This window comes from Elephas maximus, chromosome 4 (assembly GCF_024166365.1).
Source record: "Elephas maximus indicus isolate mEleMax1 chromosome 4, mEleMax1 primary haplotype, whole genome shotgun sequence".
Taxonomy (NCBI): domain Eukaryota; kingdom Metazoa; phylum Chordata; class Mammalia; order Proboscidea; family Elephantidae; genus Elephas; species Elephas maximus.
Genome location: NC_064822.1, coordinates 162,091,452 through 162,116,419, shown reverse-complemented (window position 1 = coordinate 162,116,419; position 24,968 = coordinate 162,091,452). Strand labels below are relative to the sequence as shown.

At 37.8% G+C, this 24,968-nt stretch overlaps 1 protein-coding gene across 4 annotated transcripts in view; it reads right to left on the bottom strand.

Annotated features, from left to right (window-relative positions):
- CFAP54 (cilia and flagella associated protein 54) overlaps window positions 1-24,968 on the bottom strand; it is a 499,063-nt gene that overhangs the window by 288,440 nt on the left and 185,655 nt on the right. For all 4 annotated transcript variants that reach the window (XM_049884120.1, XM_049884121.1, XM_049884122.1 and 1 more), the window contains 3 exons: window positions 24,321-24,463; window positions 22,141-22,322; window positions 20,298-20,525 (listed from right to left, as the gene is read on the bottom strand). In XM_049884120.1, coding sequence (XP_049740077.1) covers window positions 20,298-20,525; window positions 22,141-22,322; window positions 24,321-24,463 — 553 coding nt within the window. The remainder of the gene's footprint in view (window positions 1-20,297; window positions 20,526-22,140; window positions 22,323-24,320; window positions 24,464-24,968) is intronic.

Genomic DNA, 24,968 nt, shown 5'->3' with positions numbered 1-24,968 from the left:
CAGTTGTGAGGATTTTTGTTTTCTTTATGTTGAGGTGTAATCCATACTGAAGGCTGTGGTCTTTGATCTTCATTAGTAAGTGCTTCAAGTCCTCTTCACTTTCAGCAAGCAAGGTTGTGTCATCTGCATAACACAGGTTGTTAATGAGTCTTCCTCCAATCTTGATGCCCCGTTCTTCTTCATATAGTCCAGCTTCTCGGATTATTTGTTCAGCATACAGATTAAATAGGTATGGTGAAAGAATATAACCCTGGCTCACACCTTTCCTGATTTTAAGCCAATCAGTATTCCCTTGTTCTGTCCGAACAACTGCCTCTTGATCTATTTAAAGGTTCCTCATGACCACAATTAAGTGTTCTGGAATTCCCATTCTTCACAGTGTTATCCATAGTTTGTTATGATCTACACAGTCGAATGCCTTTGCATAGTCAATAAAATACAGGTAAACATCCTTCTGGTATTCTCTGCTTTCAGCCAGGATCCATCTGACACCAGCAATGATATCCCTGGTTCCACGCCCTCTTTTGAAACCAGCCTGAATTTCTGGCAGTTCCCTGTCGATATACTGCAGCAGCCGTTTTTGAATGATCTTCAGCAAAATTTTGCTTGCGTGTGATATTAATGATATTGTTCTATAATTTCCACATTTGGTTGGATCACCTTGCTTGGGAATAGGCATAAATATGGATCTCTTCCCAGTCAGTTGGCCAGGAAGCTGTCTTCCGCATTTCTTGACATAGACGAGTGAGCACCGCCAGCGCTGCATCTGTTTGTTGAAAACATCTCAATTGATATTCCATCAATTCCTGGAGCCTTGTTTTTTCACCAATGCCTTCAGAGCAGCTTGGACTTCTTCCTTCAGTGCCATCGGTTCCTGATCATATGCCACCTTTTGAAATGGTTGAATATCGACTAATTCTCTTTGGTATAATGACTGTGTATTACTTCCATCTTCTTTTGATGCTTCCTGCCTCATTTAATATTTTCCCCATGGAATCCTTCACTACTGCAAATTGAGGCTTGAATGTTTTCTTCAGCTCTTTCAGCTTGAGAAGCACCGAGCATGTTCTTCCCTTTTGGTTTTCCATCTCCAGCTCTTTGCACATGTCATTTATAATACTTTAGTTTGTCTTCTCTAGAGGCCCTTTGAAATCTTCTGTTCAGTTCTTTTACTTCATCAATTCTTCCTTTTGCTTTAGCTGCTTGACGCTCAAGAGCAAGTTTCAGAGTCTCCTCTGACATCCACCTTGGTCTTTTCTTTCTTTCCTGTCTTTTCAGTGACCTCTTGCTTTCTTCATGGACGATGTCCTTGATGTCATTCCACAACTCGTCTCAACTTCAGTCACTAGTGTTCAATGCATAAAATCTATTCTTCAGATGGTCTCTAAATTCAGGTGGGATATACTCAAGGTCATATTTTGGCTCTCATGGGCCTGCTCTGATTTTCTTCAGTTTCAGCTTGAACTTGCATATGAGCAATTGATGGTCTGTTCCATAGTTGGCCCCTGGCCTTGTTCTGACTGATGATTTTGAGCTTTTCCATCATCTCTTTCCACAGATGTAGTCAATTTGATTTCTGTGCGTTCCATCTGGCAAGGTTCATGTGTACAGTCGCCATTTATGTTGGTGAAAGAAGGTATTTGCAGTGAAGAAGTCGTTGGTCTTGCAAAATTCTATCATTCGATCTCTGGCATTGTTTCTATCACCAAGGCCATATTTTCCAACTACTGATCCATCTTCTTTGTTTCCAACTTTCGCATTCCAATCTCCAGTAATTAACAATGCATCTTGATTGCATGTTCAATCAATTTCAGACTGTAGCAGCTGGTGCAAATCTTCTATTTCTTCATCTTTGGCCCTAGTGGTTGGTGCATAAATTTGAATAATAGTCGTATTAACTGGTCTTCCTTGTAGGCGTATAGATATTATCCTATCACTGACAGCGTTGTACTTCAGGATAGATGTGGAAACGTTCTTTTCGACGATGAACGCAACACCATTCTTCTTCGAGTTGTCATTCCCAGCATAGTAGGCTATGCGATTGTCTGATTCAAAATGGCCAATACCAGTCCATTACAGCTCACTAATTCCTAGCATATTGATGTTTATGCATTCCATTTCATTTTTGACGATTTCCAATTTTCCTAGATTCATACTTCGTACATTCCAGGCTCCGATTCTTAATGGATGCTTGCAGCTGTTTCTTCTCATTTTGAGTCGTGCCACATCAGCAAATAAAGGTCCCGAAAGCTTTACTCCATCCACGTCATTAAGGTCGACGCTACTTTGAGGAGGCAGCTCTTCCCCAGTCATCTTTTGAGTGCCTTCCAACCTGGGGGGCTCATCTTCCAGGGCTATATTAGATCAACAGCAAAGCTGACATTTTATGTTTTTATCTCCAACTGTCCTAGTCAGCAGCTATCTCTCAACTAATCCCAACTCCAGAAAAGAAAAAAAAAGTTTATCGGTTGATCTAAATTCCTGCACTTCCTGGCAACAGTGAGAAATAGATAAGGACTGGTATTTGGGGATCGAAAGAACATATGGATATTGAGGCTTCTGGCAAGGCCAAGGCCAGAGTCTTTAAGTTTTAAAGATCTAGTAAGTATGGGTAATATATCATGAAAAACAACAACAAAAAAAAAACCTTTTTAATGAAAAAAATTTCAAACATACAAAAGTAGAGAAAACAATATAATGAAGCCAATGTACGTACCACCCAGCTTGAATAATTATCAACTTTGGGGACGTATTTTGTTTCGTTTATACTCATATTCATTCCCAGCACTGAGACTGACTTCAAATTCAAGATATCATATTAATTAATATGTATTTCAGTATATATCTCTAAAAGAATAGGAACTCTTTTTATAAAACATGACCATAATGCTATAATCTCACCTAAAAAAGAAATTTGAAAAAATTCCTTAAAATCATTAATTGAGGAGTCCCTGGATAGTGCAAAATGATAACACACTTGGCTGCTAACTTAAAGGTTATTTGAATACAGCCAGAGGAGTCTAAGAAGAAAGGCCTGGTGATCCACTTCTGAAAAATCAACCATTGAAAATCCCGTGGAGCACAGTTCTGCTCTGGCATACATGGGGTTACCATGTGTCAGAATTTACTCCGTGGCAACTAGTTAGCAGGTGAAAGCCCTATCTTTGTCATTTTGATTTATATTTACCTCGTGAACAATGAAAGCAAAAGGTCATTAAAAATACAAGAAAGCAAGAAAAGACTAAAATGGATGTCAGAAGACTCTGAACTTGCCTTTGAAAGTAGATTAGCTAAAGCAAATGGAAGAAATGATGAAATAAAGGGGCTGAACAGAAGATATCAAAGCGTGGCTCAAGAAGACAAAGTAAAGTATTATACTGACACGTGCAAAGACCTGTACTTAGAATACCAAAAGGGAAGAGCACGCTCAACATTTCTCAAGCTGAAAGAACCAAAGAAAAAACTCAAGCCTTGAGTTGCAATACTGTAGGATTCTATGGGCAAAATGGAGCCCTGGTGGTGCGGTGGCTAAGAACTTGGCTGCAAACCAAAAGGTCTACAGTTCGAATCCACCAGCTACTCCTTGGAAACACTATGGGGGCAGTTCTACTCTTCTATAGGTTGCTATGAGTCAGAATCAACTCGATGGCACGTAACAACAACAACATGGGCAAAATACTGAATGACACAGAAAGCATCAAAAGAAGATGAAAGGAATACACAATCACTATGCCAAAAAGAATTGGTCGACGTCCAACCATTTCAGGAGATAGCATATGATCAGGAACCAATGGTACTGAAGGAAGAAGTCCAAGCTGCACTGAAGGCATTTGTGAAAAACAAGGTTCATTGACAGAACACCAATTGAGATGTTTCAACAAATGGATGAAAGGCTGGAAATGCTCTCTCGTCTATGCCAACCAACTATGTCTATGACAACCAACTAGAAAGGATGCATATTTGTGCCCATTCCAAAGAAAGGTGATTCAACAGAATGCAGAAATTATTGAGCAATATCATTAATATCACATGTAAGTAAAATTTTGCTGAAGATAATTCAAAAACGGTTGCAGCACTGACAAGGAACTGCCAGAATTTCAAGCCGGATTCAGAAGAGGGAATATAATGAGGGTTATCATTACTGACGTCAGATGGATCTTGGCTGAAAGCAGAGAGTATCAGAAAGATGTTCACCTCTGTTTCATTGACTATGCAAAGACATTCGATTGTGTGGGTCATAACAAATTATGGATAACATTGTGAAGAATGGAAATTTCCAGAACACTTAATTGTGTTCATGCAGAGCCTGGACAGAGAGACCAAGAGGCAGTCATTCTAACAGAAGGGGAGACTGTGTGGATTAAAATCAGAAAAGGTGCACATTAGGGTTGTATTCTTTCACCATACCTATTCAATCTGTGTTGAGAAAATAACCCCAGAAGCTGGACTATAGGAAGAACAGAGCATCAGGATTGGAGGAAGACTCAGTAATAACCTGCAATATACAGATGATACAACCTTGCTTGCTGAAAGTGAAGAGGACTTGAAGCACTTACTGATGAAGACCAAAGACTGCAGCCTTCAGTATGGATTACACTATAACATAAAGAAAACAAATATCCTCACGACTGGACCAATAAGCAACATCATGATAAATGGAGAGAGTATTTTCATTTTACTTGGATCCACAATCAATGCCCATGGAAGCAGCATACAAGAAATCAAACAATGTATTCATTGGGCAAATTTGCTGCAAACGGCCTCTCCGAAGTGTTCAAAAGCAAACATGTCACCTTGAAGGCTAAGGTGCCCCTGACCCAAGCCATGGTATTTTCAGTTGTCTCCTATGCATGGGAAAGCTGGACAATGAGTAAGACCAAAGAAGAACTGATGCATTTGAATTACGGCGTTGGTGAAGAATATTGAATATATCATGGACTGCCAGAGAAGGAATAAAGCTGTCTTAGTACAACCAGAGTGCTCCTTAGAAGCCAGGATAGTGAGACTTGGTCTTACTTACTTTGGACATGTTATCAGGAAGAACCAGTCCCTGGAAGAAGGACATCACGCTTGGTAGAGTGTCAGCAAAAAAAAAGGGAAGACATTCAAAGAGATTGATCTACACAGTGACTACAACGATGGGCTCAAATACAGCAACAATTCTGAGGATGGTACAGGATCATGCAGTGATTCATTGTTGTATATAAGGTCACTGTGAGTTGGAACCAACTGGACAGTGCCTAACAACAACAGTTTAAAATGGGATCAAAATAAGGTCCAAACATTGCAACTGGTTATGCCTTTTAAGTCTTTTTTAATCTATAGGTTCCATGTGATCTTTTATTTCAATTTTTTTGTTGTTGTTGTTGTTGAAGAAACCAGGTTATTCATCTTGTAGAGTTCCTCATAGTTTTGCTGACTGTATCCCCGTGGTTTCATTTAAATGATCCTGTCTCCTGTATTTCCTGTAAATTGTTAGTTAGATCTAAACACTCGATCTGGTTAAGAATTCCGTTATTTTTACTAACAAGTATACTTTATCCTCCCATTAATTCATTAAGGTTTGCAAAACTACAAAATTCTAATTCCAACATCTTTTCTTCATTTATTATGTGAAAGCCTCCCTTCATCAGCTATTTGGTTACCTTCAGGTATAGTTAATACAGGAAAGATAATCAGCACTCCCCCCCCACCCCCGCCATAGACCCTGTTTCCTTTAGTGATAAATGGTTTTTAGAGCCCACAATATGAGTACTAGGAATTACCATTTCTTTTTGAGCCCTTTGAATTGCTTTGGCACCTTTGTAAAAAATTAATTGACTACATGTAGGGGTCTATTTTTAGCTGCTAACCAAAAGATAGGCAGTTTGAATTCACCAGCTGCTCCTCGGAAACCCTGTGGGGCAATTTTACTCTGTCCTATAGGGTTGCTGTGAGTCAGAATCGACTGGACAGCAACGGGTCTTTTTTTTTGGTTTTTTGGTTATCTATTTTTTTTATATTGTTCTATTTATTCTATATTGTTCTATTGATGTGTTTCTTTATGCCAATGTCATCCTCTCCTAACTACTGTAGCTTTAATAAACCTTGAAATTAGGTAGTATGAGTCCTTCAACTTTATTCTCCTTTTGTAAGATTTTTTTTGCTTTTCACAGTTCTTTGCATTTACTTATAAATTTTATAATCAACAGCCCATTTCTTTAAAAAAAAAAGTTCCTGTTAGGACTTTCATTGGGATTGCACTGAATCATTAGACCAAGTTGATAATAATTGTTACCTTAACAAAATTAAGTTTTCCAGCTTATAAACACAAACGTTAGGTCTAATTTTTTTTTTTTTTAATTTTTATTAAGCTTCAAGTGAACATTTACCATTCCAATCAGTCTGTCACATGTAGGTTTACATACATCTTACTCCCTTCTCCCACTTGCTCTCCCCCTATTGAGTCAGCCCTTATAGTCTCTCGTTTCGTGCCAATTTTACCTTCTTCCCTCTCTCTCTATCTTCCCATCCCCCCTCCAGTCAAGAGTTGCCAACATACTCTCCTGTGTCCACCTGATTTAATTAGCTCACTCTTCATCAGTATCTCTCTCCCCCCCACTGACCAGTCCTTTTCATGCCTGATGATTTGTCTTCGGGGATGGTTCCTGTCCTGTGCCATCAGAAGTTCTGGGGAGCATTGTCTCTGGGATTCCTCTAGTCGCAATCATACCATTAGGTGTGGTCTTTTAATGAGAATTTGGGGTCTGCATCCCATTGGTCTCCTGCTCCCTCAGGAGTTGTCTGTTGTGTTCCCTGACAGGGCAGACATCGATTGTGGCCGGGCACCAACTAGTTCTTCTGGTCTCAGGATATTGTAGGTCTCTGGATCAAGTGGCCCTTTCTGTCTCTTGGGTTCTTAGTTGTCGTGTGACCTTGGTGTTCTTCCTTTGCCTTTGCTCCCGGTGGGTTGAGACCAATTAATGTATTTTAGATGGCTGCTTGTTGGCATTTAGGACCCCAGGTGCCACAATTCAAAGTGGGATGCAGAGTGTTTTCATAATAGAATTGTTTTGCCCATTGATTTAGAAGTCCTCTCAAACCAAGTTCCCCAGACCCCAGCCCCTGCTTCGCTATCCTTTGAAGCTTTCATTTTATCTCGGAAACCTCTTTACTTTTAATCCTGTCCAATTAGGCTGACCTTCCATGTTTTGAGTGTTGTCTTTCCCTTCACCCAAAGCAGTTCCCATCTACAGATTGATCAATAAAAAGCCCTCTCCCTCCCTCCCTCCCTCCCTCCCCCCTTTGTAACCACAAAAGTATGTGTTCTTTTCCGTTTTTTCTATTTCTCAAGATCTTATAATAGTGGTCTTATACAATATTTGTCCTTTTGCAACTGACTCATTTCGCTCAGCATAATGCCTTCCAGATTCCTCCATGTTATGAAGTGTTTCAGAGATTCGTCACTGTTCTTTATCGATGCGTAGTATTCCATTGTGTGAATATACCACAATTTATTTACCCATTCGTCCGTTGATGGACATCTTGTTTGCTTCCAGCTTTTTGCTATTGTAAACAGAGCTGCAATAAACATGGGTGTGCATATATCTGTTTGTGTGAAGGGTCTTGTATTTTTAGGGTATATTCCGAGGAGTGGGATTTCTGGGTTGTATGGTAGTTCTATTTCTAACTGTTTAAGATAACGCCAGATGGATTTCCAAAGTGGTTGTACCATTTTACAACCCCACCAGCAGTGTATGAGAGTTCCAGTCTCTCCGCAGCCTCTCCAACATTTATTATTTTGTGTTTTTTGAATTAATGCCAGTCTAGTTGGTGTCAAATGGAATCTCATCGTAGTTTTAATTTGCATTTCTCTAATGACTAATGATCGAGAGCATTTTCTCATGTATCTGTTGGCTGCCTGAATATCTTCCTTAGTGAAATGTGTGTTCATATCCTTTGCCCACTTCTTGATTGGGTTGTTTGTCTTTTTGTGGTTGAGTTTTGACAGAATCATGTAGATTTTAGAGATCAGGCGCTGGTGTGAGATGTCATAGCTGAATATTCTTTCCCAGTCTATAGGTGGTCTTTTTACTCTTTTGGTGAAGTCTTTAGATGTGCATAGGTGTTTGATTTTTAGGAGCTCCCAGTTATCTGGTTTCTCTTCATCATTTTTGGCAATGTTTTGTATTCTGTTTATGCCCTGTATTAGGGCTCCTAGGGTAGATCCTATTTTTTCTTCCATGATTTTTATCGTTTTAGTCTTTATGTTTAGGTCTTTGATCCACTTGGAGTTAGTTTTTGTGCATGGTGTGAGGTATGGGTCCTGTTTCATTCTTTTGCAAATGGATATCCAGGTATGCCAGCACCATTTGTTAAAAAGACTATTATTTCCCCAATTGACTGACACTGGTCCTTTGTCAAATATCAGCTGCTCATAAATGGATGGATTTATATCTGGATTCTCAATTCTGTTCCATTGGTCTATGTGCCTGTTGTTGTACCAGTACCAGGCTGTTTTGACTACTGTAGCTATATAATAGGTTCTGAAATCAGGTAGAGTGAGGCCTCCCACTTTCTTCTTCTTTTTCAGTAATGTTTTGCTTATCCGGGGGTTCTTTCCTTTCCATATGAAATTAGTGATTTGTTTCTCTATTCCCTTAAAGTATGACATTGGTATTTGGATTGGAAGTGCGTTGTATGTATAAATGGCTTTTGGTAGAATAGACATTTTTACTATGTTAAGTCTTCCTATCCATGAGCAGGGTATGTTTTTCCATTTAAGTGTGTCCTTTTGAATTTCTTGTAGCAGAGTTTTATAGTTTTCTTTGTATAGGTCTTTTACATCCTTGGTAAGATTTATTCCTAAGTATTTTATCTTCTTGGGGGCTACTGTGAATGGTATTGATTTGGTTATTTCCTCTTCGGTGTTCTTTTTGTTGATGTAGAGGAATCCAAGTGATTTTTGTATGTTTATTTTATATCCTGAGACTCTTCCAAACTCTTCTATTAGTTTCAGTAGTTTTCTGGAGGATTTCTTAGGGTTTTCCATGTATACGATCATGTCATCTGCAAATAGTGATAGCTTTACTTCCTCCTTACCAATCTGGATACCCTTTATTTCTTTGTCTAGCCTAATTGCTCTGGCTAGGACTTCAAGTACGATGTTGAATAAGAGTGGTGATAAAGGGCATCCTTGTCTGGTTCCCGTTCTCAAGGGAAATGCTTTCAGGTTCTCTCCATTTAGAGTGATATTGGCCGTCGGCTTTGCATATATGCCCTTTATTATGTTGAGGAATTTTCCTTCAATTACTATTTTGGTGAGAGTTTTTATCATAAATGGGTGTTGAACTTTGTCAAATGTCTTTTCTGCATCAATTGATAAGATCATGTGGTTTTTGTCTTTTGTTTTATTTATGTGATGGATTACATTAATGGTTTTTCTGATATTAAACCAGCCTTGCATACCTGGTATAAATCCCACTTGATCAGGGTGAATTATTTTTTTGATGTGTTGTTGGATTCTATTGGCTAGAATTTTATTAAGGATTTTTGCATCTATGTTCATGAGGGATATAGGTCTAAAATTTTCTTTTTTTGTAATGTCTTTACCTGGTTTTGGTATCAGGGAGATGGTAGCTTCATAGAATGAGTTGGGTAGTATTCCGTCTTTTTCTATACTTTGAAATACCTTCAATAGTAATGGTGTTAAGTCTTCCCTGAAGGTTTGGTAGAACTCTGCAGTGAAGCCATCTGGGCCAGGACTTTTTTTTGTTGGGAGTTTTTGGATTACCGTTTCAATCTCTTTTTTTGTTATGGGTCTATTTAGTTGTTCTACTTCTGAATGTGTTAGTTTAGGTAAGTAGTATTGTTCCAAGAATTTATCCATTTCTTCTAGGTTTTCAAATTTGTTAGAGTACAATTTTATGTAGTAATCTGATATGATTCTTTTGATTTCATTTGGTTCTGTTGTGATGTGGTCCTTCTCGTTTCTTATTCGGGTTATTTGTTTCCTTTCCTGTTTTTCTTTAGTCAGTCTAGCCAATGGTTTATCAATTTTGTTAATTTTTTCAAAGAACCAGCTTTTGGCTTTGTTAATTCTTTCAATTGTTTTTCTGTTCTCTAATTCATTTAGTTCAGCTCTAATTTTTATTATTTGTTTTCTTCGGGTGCCTGATGGATTCTTTTGTTGCTCACTTTCTATTTGCTCAAGTTGTCGGGACAGTTCTCTGATTTTGTCTCTTTCTTCTTTTTGTATGTGTGCATTTATCGATATAAATTGGCCTCTGAGCACTGCTTTTGCTGTGTCCCAGAGGTTTTGATAGGAAGTATTTTCATTCTCGTTGCTTTCTAAGAATTTCCTTATTCCCTCCTTGATGTCTTCTATAACCCAGTCTTTTTTCAGGAGGGTATTGTTCAGTTTCCAAGTATTTGATTTCTTTTCCCTAGTTTTTCTGTTATTGATTTCTAGCTTCATTGCCTTGTGGTCTGAGAAGATGCTTTGTAATATTTCGATGTTTTGGATTCTGGAAAGATTTGTTTTATGCCCTAATATGTGGTCTATTCTAGAGAATGTTCCATGTGCGCTAGAAAAAAAAGTATATTTTGCAGCAGTTGGGTGGAGAGTTCTGTATAAGTCAATGAGGTCAAGTTGGTTGATTGTTGTAAGTAGGTCTTCCGTGTCTCTATTGAGCTTCTTACTGGATGTCCTGTCCTTCTCCGAAAGTGGTGTGTTGAAGTCTCCTACTATATATGTGGAGGTGTCTATCTCACTTTTCAATTCTGTTAAAATTTGATTTATGTATCTTGCAGCCCTGTCATTAGGTGCGTAAATATTTAATATGGTTATGTCTTCCTGATCAATTGTCCCTTTTATCATTATATAGTGTCCTTCTTTATCCTTTGTGGTGGATTTAAGTCTAAAGTCTATTTTGTCAGAAATTAATATTGCTACTCCTCTTCTTTTTTGCTTATTGTTTGCTTGATATATTTTTTTCCATCCTTTGAGTTTTAGTTTGTTTGTGTCTCTAAGTCTAAGGTGTGTCTCTTGTAGGCAGCATATAGATGGATCGTGTTTTTTTATCCAGTCCGTGACTCTCTGTCTCTTTATTGGTGCATTTAGTCCATTTACATTCAGCGTAATTATAGATAAGTAAGTTTTTAGTGCTGTCATTTTGATACCTTTTCATGTGTGTTGTTGGCCATTTCATTTTTCCACATGCTTTTTTGTGCTGAGACTTTTTCTTAGTAGTTTGTGAGCCCCTCATTTTCGTAATGTTTAACTTTGTGTTTATTGAGTCGTTACGTTTTTCTTGGCTTTTTTCTTGAGTTATGGAATTGATATTCCTTTTTGTGGTTACCTTTTTATTTACCCCTATTTTTCTAAGTAAAAACCTAACTTGTATCCTTCTATTTCGCCTTGTATCACTCTCCATCTGGCAGTTCAATGTCTCCTATATTTAGTCCCTCTTTTTGATTATTTTGATCGTTTATCTATTGATTTCCATGATTTCCTGTTGTGTGTATTATTTTGTTTATTTATTTATTTTTTAGAATTAGTCTTAATTTGTTTGTTTTTGTGCTTTCCCTGTTTGAGTTGCGTTGATATCAGGACGTTCTGTTTTGTGACCTTGTATTGTGCTGGTAGCTGATATTATTGGTCATCCGGCCAAACAATCTCCTTTAGCATTTCTTGCAGTCTTGGTTTAGTTTTTGCAAATTCTCTAAACTTGTGTTTATCTGTAAATATCTTAATTTCTCCTTCATATTTCAGAGAGAGTTTTGCTGGATATATGATCCTTGGTTGGCAGTTTTTCTCGTTTAGTGCTCTGTATATGTCGTCCCATTCCCTTCTTGCCTGCATGGTTTCTGCTGAGTAGTCTGAACTTATTCTTATTGATTCTCCCTTGAAGGAAACCTTTCTTTTCTCCCTGGCTGCTTTTAAAATTTTCTGTTTGTCTTTGGTTTTGGCAAGTTTGATGATGATATGTCTTGGTGTTTTTCTTTTTGGATCAATCTTAAATGGGGTTCGATGAGCATCTTGGATAGATATCCTTTCTTCTTTCATGATGTCAGGGAAGTTTTGTGTCAGGAGTTCTTCAACTATTTTCTCTGTGTTTTCTGTCCCCCCTCCCTGTTCTGGGACTCCAATTACTCGCAAGTTATCCTTCTTGATAGAGTCCCACATGATTCTTAGGGTTTCTTCATTTTTTTTAATTCTTTTATCTGATTTTTTTTCAGCTATGTTGGTGTTGTTTCCCTGGTCCTCCAGAAGTCCCAGTCTACATTCTAATTGCTCGAGTCTGCTCCTCTGACTTTCTATTGCGTTGTCTAATTCTGTAATTTTATTGTTAATCTTTTGGATTTCTACATGCTGTCTCTCTATGGATTCTTGCAACTTGTTAATTTTTCCACTATGTTCTTGAATAATCTTTTTGAGTTCTTCAACAGTTTTATCAGTGTGTTCCTTGGCTTTTTCTGCATTTATCCTAATTTCATTTGTGATATCTTTAAGCATTCTGTAAATTAGTTTTTTATATTCTGTATCTGATAATTCCAGGATTGTATCTTCATTTGGGAAAGATTTTGATTCTTTTGTTTGGGGGGTTGGAGAAGCTGTCATGGTCTGTTTCTTTATGTGGTTTGATATGGACTGCTGTCTCCGAGCCATCACTGGGAAACTAGATTTTCCAAGTAGTCAGCTGCCTGGTGCGCTGGCTCCTAGTTCTGAAAACAGTCGCTGTCTGCCCGTATTTGTTCGTTTTCCGTCTCTAAGTCTGTGCTTGTTGTTCAGAGTTCGTAGATTGTTATGTATGTGATCGATTCCCTTGTTTTTCCGAGTCTTTGTTGCAAGAGGGATCCGCGGTAGCGTCCACCTAGTCCGCCATCTTGGCCCCCAGTCCTAGGTCTAATTTTTTAAGAAATTCTTTAGGTCTTCGTTAATTTCATTCAGTCTTTAGTGTTTTTCTGCAATGATTTATAGTTGTCAACGTAGAGATCTTACACAAGTTACATTATATATATGCCGAGTTATTTAGTATTTTGGATGATATTTTAAAATTTTCATTTTCTAGTTTATTTCTGCTACTATATAGAAATACAAAATATTTTTTTTTGTATTGGCCTTATATCCTGCTACTTTGCTTATTTAGTTTAGCATTTGTATTGTAGAGTCCTTAGGATTATCTACGTAAAAAATTACATTGTCCACAAATAAAAGCAGTTTTACTTCTTCCTTTCCAGTCTGTGTGCCTTTTGTTCCTTTTTCTTTCCTTGTTGCATTAGCCAGGACCTCTGGCATGATGTTGATAACAGTGGTATAAGCAGACATCCTTCTTTGTTCCCAGTGTTAGGGGCAAGTGTAATGTCAGCTTTATCAGGTTGAGAATGTTCTCTTCTATTGCTAATTTGCTGAAAGTTTTTAACATCAATGAATATTAAATTTTGTAAATGCTTTTGCTGCATCTAGTTTGATGATCATGATTTTTCTCCTTTATGCTGCTGATACAGTGAATTACATTGATTTTTCAAATGTTAAAAAATAACTTACATTTCCAGGATAAATGCCACTTGATTATCATTTGTATATTTTTATATATTGTGTACTGGGGCCCTGGTGGCACAGTGGTTGTTTGGATGCAAACCACAAGGTCAGCAGTTTGAATCCAGCAGCCGTTCCTTGGAAACCCTATGGGGAAGTTCTACTCTGTCCTATAGGGTCACTGTGAGTCAGAATCAACTCAACTGCAACTGGTTTTTCATTTGTATAATTTATATGTTGCTGGGATTTACTTGTTAATGTTTCATTTTTGTGTCTACATTCTTGGGAGATATTGGTTCATACTTTTCTTGTTGATATCTGTCAAGATTAAGCTGATCTCATTTCTAAAACAAAAAATTGTGTAAGATTTATTCTGTCTTCCTTATATGTTTGCTAGAATTCCCCCAATAAAATAATTTAAATATGGAGGTTTTTTCATGTGAAGGTTTTTGATTAATTCCATTTCTTTAGCATATTTAAGGGTATTCATATTTTCTATTTCTTCTTGTGCGAAAACCAAACCCATTGCTGTCAAGTCAATTCTAACTCATAGTGACTCTAAAGGACAGGGTAGGGCTGCCCCATAGGATTTCCAAGGAGTGGCTGGTGGATTCTAATTGTCGACCCTTTGGCTAGCAGCTGAGCTCTTAACCACTGCATCATCAGGGCTCTTTTCTTGTGTCAGGTTTGTTAAATTGTGCTTTCCAATAATTTTTTCCATTTCATGTATGATGTCAAATTCATTAGTAAATTTAATCATAATATTCCCTTATTTTCTTTTTAATATCAATAGGTTCTGCAGTGATACCTCTCTTTTATTATTAATATTGGTAATTTGTGCTTTTCTTGCTTTTGTTCTTCACCAGTGTCCCAGGAGCATACCAACTTTAATAATCTTTTCCAAAGATTAATCTCTGACTTTATTTTCTCTATTTTTGTTTTATAGCTAATTGATTTCTGTTCTTATAATTTCATTTCCTCTTATAATTCCTTTTCTTTTACTTCCTTTCATTTTAACTTGCTCTTCTTTGTCTAGTTCTTGCAGGTGAATACTTAAATAATTGATTTTATATCTTTCTTCTTTTCTATTAAGCATTTAAAACAATAAATTTCCCTCTAAGCACTGTTTTATTTGTATGCCATAAATTTTTATATGTTACCACCAATTTGAAATATTTCCTAATTTCTCTTATGCTTTCTTCTTTGTCACATGGATTATTTAGAAGCAGGTTGTTTAATTTCAAATATTTGGGGATTTTTCTTCCTGTATTATGGTAACCTGTTTATAACTAAATTCTGTAGTTGTCAGAGAACATAGTCTTTAATGTTTCTGTATTTTAAATTTTATTAAGACTTATTTTTTGACTCAGCATATGATCCATCTTGGTGAATACACCATGTGTACTTGAAAATATGTTTATTCTGCAGTTGCTGGGTGTACTATTCTATAAATATCAATTAGGTCAAGTTGATTAATAGTGCTCAAGTCCTCCATATCCTTTATGATTTTTTGCCTAGCTTTTCCATCAATTATTAAGGAAATCTTGTCCACGATTTTAAATTTATCTATTTCTTCCTATTGTTCTGTGAGTTTTATTTCATGTATTCTGAATCTCTGTTATTAGGTTCGTACATATTTATGACTGGTACGTGTATTAGCTTCCTTGAGCTGCCATACCAAAGTACCACAGACTGAGTGGCTTATAAGAACATAAGTTTATCACTGAACAGTACCAGAGGCTAGAAGTCCAAGCCAGGGTATCAGCTGTGTTGATTCCATCTAAGGGTTCTGAGACAGACAATGTTCTATGCCTCTCTCCTAGCTTCTGGTATCTCCAGAAGTTCCTTGGCTTGCAGCTATAGCATCACATGGTGTCCTTCCTCTGTCTCTCTGTGTATCTTCTCTTCCTTTATAAGGAAGCCAGTCATGTGGGATTAGGACTCACTCCACCAAAAGAAGGAGCCCTGGTGGCACAGTGGTTAAGCACATGGGTGCTAACCAAAAGGTTGGTGGTTCAAGCACACCAGTTGCTCTATGGGAGAAAGATGTGGCAGTCTGCTTCTGTAAACATTTACAGACTTAAAAGAATATTGAAAAGGAAATCACCAAATCAATACCATTTACAGTAGCCCCCAAGAAGATAAAATACTTAGGAATAAATCTTACCAGAGATGTAAAAGACTTATACACAGAAAACTACAAAACACTTCTGCAAGAAACTCAAAGAGACCTACATAAGAGGAAAAACATACCTTACTCATGGATAAGAAGACTTAACACAATAAAAATGTCTATTCTACCAAAAGCGATCTACAGATTTAATGCAATTTCAATCCAAATTCCGACATTTTTTAAGGGGATGGAGAAACAAATCACCAACTTCATATGGAAGGGAAAGAGGCCCCAGATAAGTAAAGCATTACTGAAAAAGAAGAACAAAGTCGGAGGCCTTACTCTACCTGATTTTAGAACCTATTATACCACCACAGTAGTCAAAACAGCCTGGTACAGGTACAACAACAGATACATAGACCAATGGAACAGAATTGAGAATCCAGACATAAATCCATCCACATATGAGCAGTTGATATTTGACAAAGGCCCCAAAAGAGTTAAATGGGGAAAAGACAGTCTTTTTAACAAACAGTGCTGGCATAACTGGGTATCCATCTGCAAAAAAATGAAACAAGATCCATATCTCACTCCATGCACAAAAACGAGCTCAAAATGGATCAAAGACCTAAATATAAAATCTAAAACAATAAAGATCATGGAAGAAAAAATAGGGACAACACTAGGAGCCCTAATACATGGCATAAACAGTATACAAAACATTACTAACAGTGCAGAAGAAAGACTAGATAACTGGGAGCTCCTAAAAATCAAACACCTATGCTCATCCAAAGGCTTCACCAAAAGAGTAAAAAGACTACCTACAGACTGGGAAAAAGTTTTTAGCTATGACGTTTCTGATCAGCGCCTGATCTCTAAAATCTACATGATACTGCATAAACTCAACTGCAAAAAGACAAATAATCCAATTAAAAAATGGGCAAAAGATATGAACAGACACTTCACTAAAGAAGACATTCAGGGAGCTAACAGATACCTGAGGAAATGCTCACGATAATTAGCCATCAGAGAAATGCAAATCAAAACTACAATGAGATTTCATCTCACTCCAACAAGGCTGGCATTAATCCAAAAAACAAAATAATAAATGTTGGAGGGGCTGTGGAGAGACTGGTACACTTCTACACTGCTGGTGGGAACGTAAAATGGTACAACCACTTTGGAAATCAATTTGGCGCTTCCTTAAAAAGCTAGAAATAGAACTACCATAGGATCCAGCAATCCCACTCCTCAGAATATATCCTAGAGAAATAAAAGCCTTTACACGAACAGATATATGCACACCCATGTTTACTGCAGTGCTGTTTACAATAGCAAAAAGATGGAAGCAACCAAGGTGCCTATCAATGGATGAATGGATAAATAGATTATGGTATTTTCACACAATGGAATACTATGCATCAATAAAGAAGAGTGAGGAATCTGTGAAACATTTAATAACATGGAGGAATCTGGAAGGCATTATGCTGAGTGAAATTAGTCCGTTGCAAAAGGACAAATATTGTATAAGACCACTATTATAAGAACCGGAGAAACAGTTTAAACAGAGAGGAAAATATTCTTTGATGATTATGAGATGGGGGAGGGAGGCAGGGGGGGAGAGGAGTATTCACTAATTTGATAGTAGATAAGAACTACTTTAGGTGACAGGAAAGACAACACATAATACAGGAGAGGTCAGCACAACTAGATTAAACCAAAAGCAAAGAAGTCTCCTGAATGAACTGAATGCTTCAAAGGCCAGCATAGCAGGGGCAGGGGCTTGGGGACCATGGTTTCAGGGGACATCTAAGTCAATGGGCAAAATAAAATCTATTAAGAAAACATTCTGCATCCCACTTTGGAGAGTGGCATCTGGAGTCTTAAATGCTAGCAAGCGGCCATTTAAGATGCATCAATTGGTCTCAACCCACCTGGAGCAAAGGGGAATGAAGAACACCATGGACACAAGGTAATTATGAGCCTAAGAGACAGAAAGGGCCACATAAACCAGAGACTACATCAGCCTGAGACCAGAACTAGATGGTGCCCGGCTACAAGTGATGATTGCCCTGACAGGGAGCACAACAGAGAACCCCTGAGGGAGCAGGAGAGCACTGGGATGTAGACCCCAAATTCTCATAAAAAGACCAGACTTAATGGTCTGACTGAGACTAGAAGGACCCTGGTGGTCATGGCCCCCAGACCTTCTGTTGGCCCAGGACAGGAGCCATTCCCAAAGCCAACTCTTCAGACATGGATTGGACTGGACAATGGGTTGGAGAGGAATGCTGGTGAGGAGTGAGCTTCTTGGATCAGGTGGACTCTTGAGAATATGTTGGCAATGGAGGAGAGATGAGAGCGTAGTAGGGGTTAGAAACTGGCAAAATGGACAGGTAAAGAGAGACTGGACAGAGGGAGTGGGCTCTCTTACTAGGCGGAGAGCAATTGGGAGTATGTAGCAAGCTGTATATAAGTTTTTGTGTGACAGGCTGACTTGATTCGTAAACTTTCACTTAAAGCACAATAAAAATTAAAAAAAAAAAAAAAGATTCACAGCCTTAGAAACCCTATGGGGCAGTTCTACTCTGTAAAGGAGCCCTGGTAGCACAGTGGTTAAACACTCAGCTGCTAACCAAAAGGCTGGCAGTTTGAACCTACCAGCAGCTCCACAGGAGAACCGATGTGGCAGTCTGCTTCTGTAAAGATTTACAGCCTTGGAAACCTTACAGGGCCGTTCTACTCTGTCCTGTAGGAATTGATTCTACAGCAATGGGTTTGGTTTTGGTTTTTTTCTACTCCAGTATGACCTCATGTTAACCTAACTGATAATACCTTCAAAACCCTATTTCTAAATAGAGCCACATTCACAAGTACAGGGGTTAAGGCTTCAACATATCTTTTTGGGGGACACAATTCAATCCATAACAATATGCTTTCCTGATTAACTGAGCCTTTTCACATTAGGAAATATTCTCCTTTATCTCTACTAATACTCCTTGATTTGATGATTATTTCATCTAATATTTTTTTTTTTCTAAAAAAATTTTTCTTTTTTTTTTCACCTGAGTATAGCCTCAATAGTGTTTTTATGGTTACTGTTTTCATAGTGTATGTCTTTCCATCTTTTTTATTTTCAATCTGTTTCTTTATATGCAAAGTGCTTCTCTTACAGTATATAGGCATGTCTCCCTTTTTTTACCTAGTCAGACAATATTTGTTTTTTAATTAAAGTACTTTTTTCTAAAAAAAAAAAAAAAATTTTTTTTTTTTTTTTTTGTAGCTCCTGAGTACAGATTCAAAAGGCCTGCCAGCAGTTCTAAACCAGAGTCCAATAGCTGCCATGATGAGAAATTCATTTATATTTAATACAGTTATTGATATGATTGGGCTAGGCTTACTATTTGCTACTGGTTTTCTATTTGTTCTGTGTGTGTTTTGTTCCTCTGATCCTTCTTTCCTGCCTTTTTTTTAGTTAACTATTACTTGTTCTGTTGTTGTTGTTAGGTGATGTCAAGTCAGTTCCCACTCATAGTGACCCTATGTACAACAGAATGAAACACTGCTCAGTCCTGCCTCATCCTCACAATCGTTGTTACGCTTGAGCCCACTGTTGCAGTCATTGTGTCAATTCATCTCGTTGAGGGTCTTCCTCTTTTTCGTTGACCCTCTACTCTACCAAGCATGATGTCCTTCTCCAGGGACTGGTCCCTCCTGATAAACTATTACTTAATATTCTTTTTTATTTCATTGGATTTTTATCTATATTTACTTTTATTTTAGTGAATATTCTATGTATCATAAAATGCATCTTTAACTTACCATGTTCCAGTTAGAGTGTACCACTGTATCACTTTATGTACCTTCTTATTGTTAGCTGTCATCAAGTTGACCTCCAACTCATGATAACCCCATGCACAAAAGAATGAAATGCTGCCTGGTCCTGCACCAGCTCTATGACTGGTTGCAGATTGGGCCTTTGTGATCCATAGGGTTTTCACTGGCTGATTTTTAGAAGTAGATCACTTTCTTACTCCAATTTAATACCATTTATTGTCCCTGTCTTTTGTGGTATTGTTGGCATATATTTTAGTCCCAGAACTATTATAAACCCCACAATACAATACTAAAACAAATGCCCTATCCATGGCTCAATGTGCTTATGTGTTTACTACTTTTCCATGTTTAGATTACTTTATGTTTGCATTTTTTCAATTTTATTTCCATGCTTTAAATCACAATGTGGTAGACTTAAAATGGCTGCAAAGTCTACAAGACCTGGAGTGATATAACAGGGACAGATAAAGCAAGGGACTAAACATCAACTAGCAAGCTTTATGATTTCTCTTAGGGTCTGTTTCTTTCTCTGTTAAAAAGATTGTTACAAAGATCAAATGTATTAAGATAAGTTTATAGAGAAGCTGGAGCTCATTAAATGTTACTTTCTTTTGCCTTTAAGAAATCAAATTTTCAGGGTGAGACATTTTTAATTAACATCAATGCAAGTTACATATTGTGAACCAAATAATAATGAGAAATGAATAAAATATAGACAATCTAAATAGGAACTCAGGAAAAAATTTAATCTCTATTTATCCAAAGCTGCATGGTATAAAAATATTTTTTAATTGAATAGAATTAAAGTCATTACCAAAAAGTTCTTACCTTAATAGAATTGACATTTTGTAGTTCTATTAACATGTCAGTAAGTAATTCTGCTCCAAAATAGAATGGTAAAACAGAAGTACAGAGAAAACCATCCTGATTAACAGGAAATATTTTATAAAGATCAACCATTTGTTTAAGAAGCATTTGTAGCTCCTGAGTATAGTTCCAAAAGGCCCGACAGCAGTTCTGAAGCAGAGTCCAATAGCCACCACGATGAGCTAGAACCTAAAATAAATGCAACATTCAAAAGATTCCAAAGTTTCAAAAATTATAGATCTCTGAATAATTTTACCTTTCTGCAAATACTATGTCAATAATAAAGACAGCTAAAATCATTTGCTATGTGCCATTTACTATGTGCCAGATACTGTATATTATCTCATTTAATTTAACAATACTTCTATACAGTCAGTCTGCATTAGTGTTACACTCAATTTACAGATGAGGACATTGAGGCATGGAGCTTGCCCAAGGCCACGAGTCTACTAAGTGGTGAGCTAGGATTTGCACACCAGTGGTCTGACTCCAAAGCTTCCACTGTTCTAGTTGCTGAGGATACGGCAGTGAGCAGAGAAACCTAGGCCTGCCTTCGTGCAGGTTAAATTTTAGGAGGGGAGACAGACACTAGGAAAGTAGACAAAAACATAACTTCAGGGAATAATTAGTATTATAAGGAAAACTAAGACCAAAAACAGGCCAGAACCTATAGGGGGTAAAAGGATGTGTTCTTTTAGACAGAGCAGTCAGAAAAGAAGTCTTCTTTGAGGAGGTGATATTTGAGCAGAGACCTAAATGATGAACTGTACAAGTCAAGTGAATGCAAGGCCACGGGGTGGCAAGGGTGGGGGTGTTGGGAGAAGGTCAGCAATTGAGACTGAGAGATGGAGACAAAGGACGGAGGGTGAAACTGAGGGCTGAGGAGGGAAAAAGCTTAGCGCTTTCAAGATCGGAAGGGCGGGAGTGGGCCGAGCATGAGCAGGACTGAGAGTGGCTGAGTTCAGAGTGGTGAGCGGGGCCCAGCTCCTCCAGGGCCATGAAGCCAGAGGAAAGGAGGGTAGGATGTGATGTTCAAGGGGCATGATGTGGGTCTACTTTACATTTTTTAAAATCACTCTGTCCACTCCATGGAGAATATGGAAGCTTAACTGTTCCTTCTTAGCTGGCAAGGATAGATGCAGTATTTCCCCTCACCTTTTGTGACATTTGACGTTTAAGCCCTTCTGCTCTAAGAAAAAGAAAACTAATTTCTTAGTAGCCAAAGATTCTGATTCTGAGTTTTGCAAGCTATCAGATAATATAACAAAGGAAAAGAAGGAACACACAAATGGCCTGCAGAAAAGTAGGAGGTCTGGGAAGGGGAATGCAGCAGGACCTTCCTCTAGCTAGAATGATCTTCCTCTGTGCTAAAGGGAAGACAGAGGTCTTGGTTCCCAGAACAATACTTCAGGAGAGAGTAAGACCCTGGAGAGGAATCCCTGGCTTCACCAGAGAACCCCATGTCTCACTCGTGGCAAGAATGCAGCACAGAGGTGTCTGCAAGCAGGGGCTGTGTGAACAGGTACAACGGCCACTCAGCTACTCGGCTCTGGGTGGATGTATGACTGCATGCTAAAGGAGCTAACGCCCTCTCCTTGAGGCCTTAACACTGCATGATTCCTCAGGACCATGGCAGGCAAACTTCAAAGTCGACTAAGGCTAAATTCAGCAAGATGGGGTCTGAAAGTTGAAATCAAAATTGTGTATAGAAAATAAATAAATAAACACAATATATCTTACACGCCTGAGCTTATGGAATGAAATTTAGGTCTACAACATTAGCAAATCAAAATGGCCACATTACCATCGCTCTCCTGCAATATAAAAAGATTTTCGTAAAATGGTCCAATAGACAGAAATTTGCTGCTCGGTCCTTTTCCTTAGAACTAAGAATTGATTGAGAGTCTGAGTCAGAACCTGTTTGTGTCTTGGGATTATCTTTGTCACTCATTTTGAAATTAAAAAAAACAGAAAATTCATCAGCATCTACAATACAAAAATAAGGTGTAATGTTATTGAAAATAGAGAATTAAGTTTCAGAAAACCCAATATAGGTGATATATGTCAAATGAGCAATTCAGAAAATGCACGTTAACTAAATTTGGAGAAAGGGCAGGGTTATCATGGACTCAATGAACCAGGAAAGGCTTCTAGAGAAAGAGGCACTTACGTTAGGTCTTGAAGGAGGGGCACAACTCAGCTTGCAGGAAGAATATAGAGAAGAGCATCCCAGGCAAAGGAGATGGCAAAAGGAACAATGCAGAGGCCGAAATGCACACGTTTTTTGAGCATCCCACTGATCTTTAATTCGCCGCATACAGGTCACTCCCAGGACACATAAAATAGAAAGTGAGCAGCACCCCCTGGACTTGTGCCATGGAATGGCCCTTGGCCACTCATTCCCCTACTGGTGTGGCATAAAAGTATAGAGCATTTTTCCTGGCATAAACCTTCTCTTAGAACTCTGCATTAGGTAGTAAATCTCACTCAATACTAGAATATTCTATTGCCAGTTTCATGGCAGGTCTTAGGTAGGAGGTCAGCTTTTGAAAAACTTACATGCAAAAATCAGACTCTTTCAATATCTACGGAATTTACATTCAAATACTTCAATATATAATTATGATATGTAGATACAGTTACTCCTAATATGTGCCCTATAAAAAGTTAAGAAGTATATAAAGCACCCCAAATATGAATCAATACTTCAGGGGCAGTTAACTCACATATGAAGTACCTCAATCAGCAATAAGTTACGTAGCATTAAAACTACCATTATTAACAATCTATATAAGAGGTTTGTAACAGCATGTAGATATTAGAAATAATTTTTATTTGTGAAATGAGTAGATTTCAAGATAGGTGATCGGTTACTGTTATGGATTAAATTGTGTTCCCCAAAGGAATATGTTTGGAAATAGGGTCTGTCATTGAAGATGTTATCAGTTAAATTAACACGAGGTCATACGGAATTGGGGGATGGGGGTACTAAGCCAATCTGAGTGGTATCCTTATAAAGAAGAGAAGATATACAGAGAGACACATGGGGGAAGATAGCCTTGTGAAGGTGTATCTACAAGCTAAGGAATGCCTGTGGCTATCAGAAGCTGAGAGAGACAAGAAAGGATCTTCCCTAGAGACTCTGAAGGAAGCATGGTCCAGTTGACTCATTCATTTGGACTTCTAGCCTCCAGAACTGTAAGACAACAAACCTCTGTTCTTATAAGCCACCTTAATCTGTAGCATTTTGTTAAGACAGCCCTAGGAAATGAGTACGGTTACGAATAGTGTCCAGGCACCATCATCTTTGAAGGAATAGGGTATAATAATCCATCAAGTCCAGTAGATCAGTCATCACTACAGCACTCCAGATATAGGGCTCTGTTTGTCCACATTCCTCTATTTCACAGAGGTCCCTGTCACCAACCAGGTAACAGAGAGGAAAGAAAGAGGTCTACCTGGCCTTGCCATCAGCATATGGTTGCATTCATCTTGGAGTGAGCTTTCCTGGAAGGCACTAGTTGGAGATCCTAGGACAAGACTGAGACTGGCCTGAATACAGAATAGGCTGGAGGACTGCTTTTGTACCTGCTGGCATTAATATGTTTGACAGAATTTGCTCAGAGACTTGCTTCCACTAAAATATAACACATGGTAGCAAGGTATCACCTATCCTGAACCACTGGGGACTTCCAATATTGAACAAAAGAACATTATATTTGCTGAACAGCCAAAATGATTTAGCTTAGAACACAACATAGATATTTCCAAATGTATATGATGAGATAGCAAAAATACATTTTTTTTTTTTTAAAGAGGAAAGAATCTCCTATAAAGTATCACAACTTGACTGAATTTCTGGATCTTTGGAAAATGGTGTGTATATCTCTGTGCGTTCGTGTGTGTGTGTGTGTGTGTGTTGAATTTTGTTTGGAAATAAAAATCTAGAGGCAATTTGATAGAATATTAACATATTTATTTTACCTGTTGGTAAGTTGGCCTGTCTTTTTTTAGCTGTAAGAAGGAAATCAAGCATTGCTTTGTAACTTTCTATCGTAAATTTTCCTGTTGGTAACACTGTTCCTGAATTATATAATGAGAACATATTAGGATCAAATGATCGGAAACTGCAAGGGAAAAAAAAATCACATTAAAATTGAATTAAATCTGTCAAAAACAATCTACTTTTAGTTTTAAAACATTTGTGAGTTACTGCTCACAAATTTTGGATCACAATGTATTTTGGCACTTGTCCAAAGCCAAACATTTTCCAATTAACTTTAATATTATAAACTGTCACTTTGCTCTGAGGAATTTCGACATCACCATCTATTTCCCTGCAAGGGCCCTTGAAAATAGGAAGGAAAGTTGTAAACTCACTCTATGAACTCCGAAACATAATTTATGTTAACTAACAGTCACCTGATTTAAACACAACTCAGTGAAGGTGCCTATTATATACAGCAATGTGTCCATAGTCAATGTTGTTTCTTTTTTAAAATAAGGCCTAAGAAATAAACTTCCACAAAAATATATACATACACACATCCTGACTATACATAAGAGTTTTAATAAAATCGAATTTAGTACCAAGTTAGCCTGACACAAATTTACCACCGTCTTGTGCTCCCA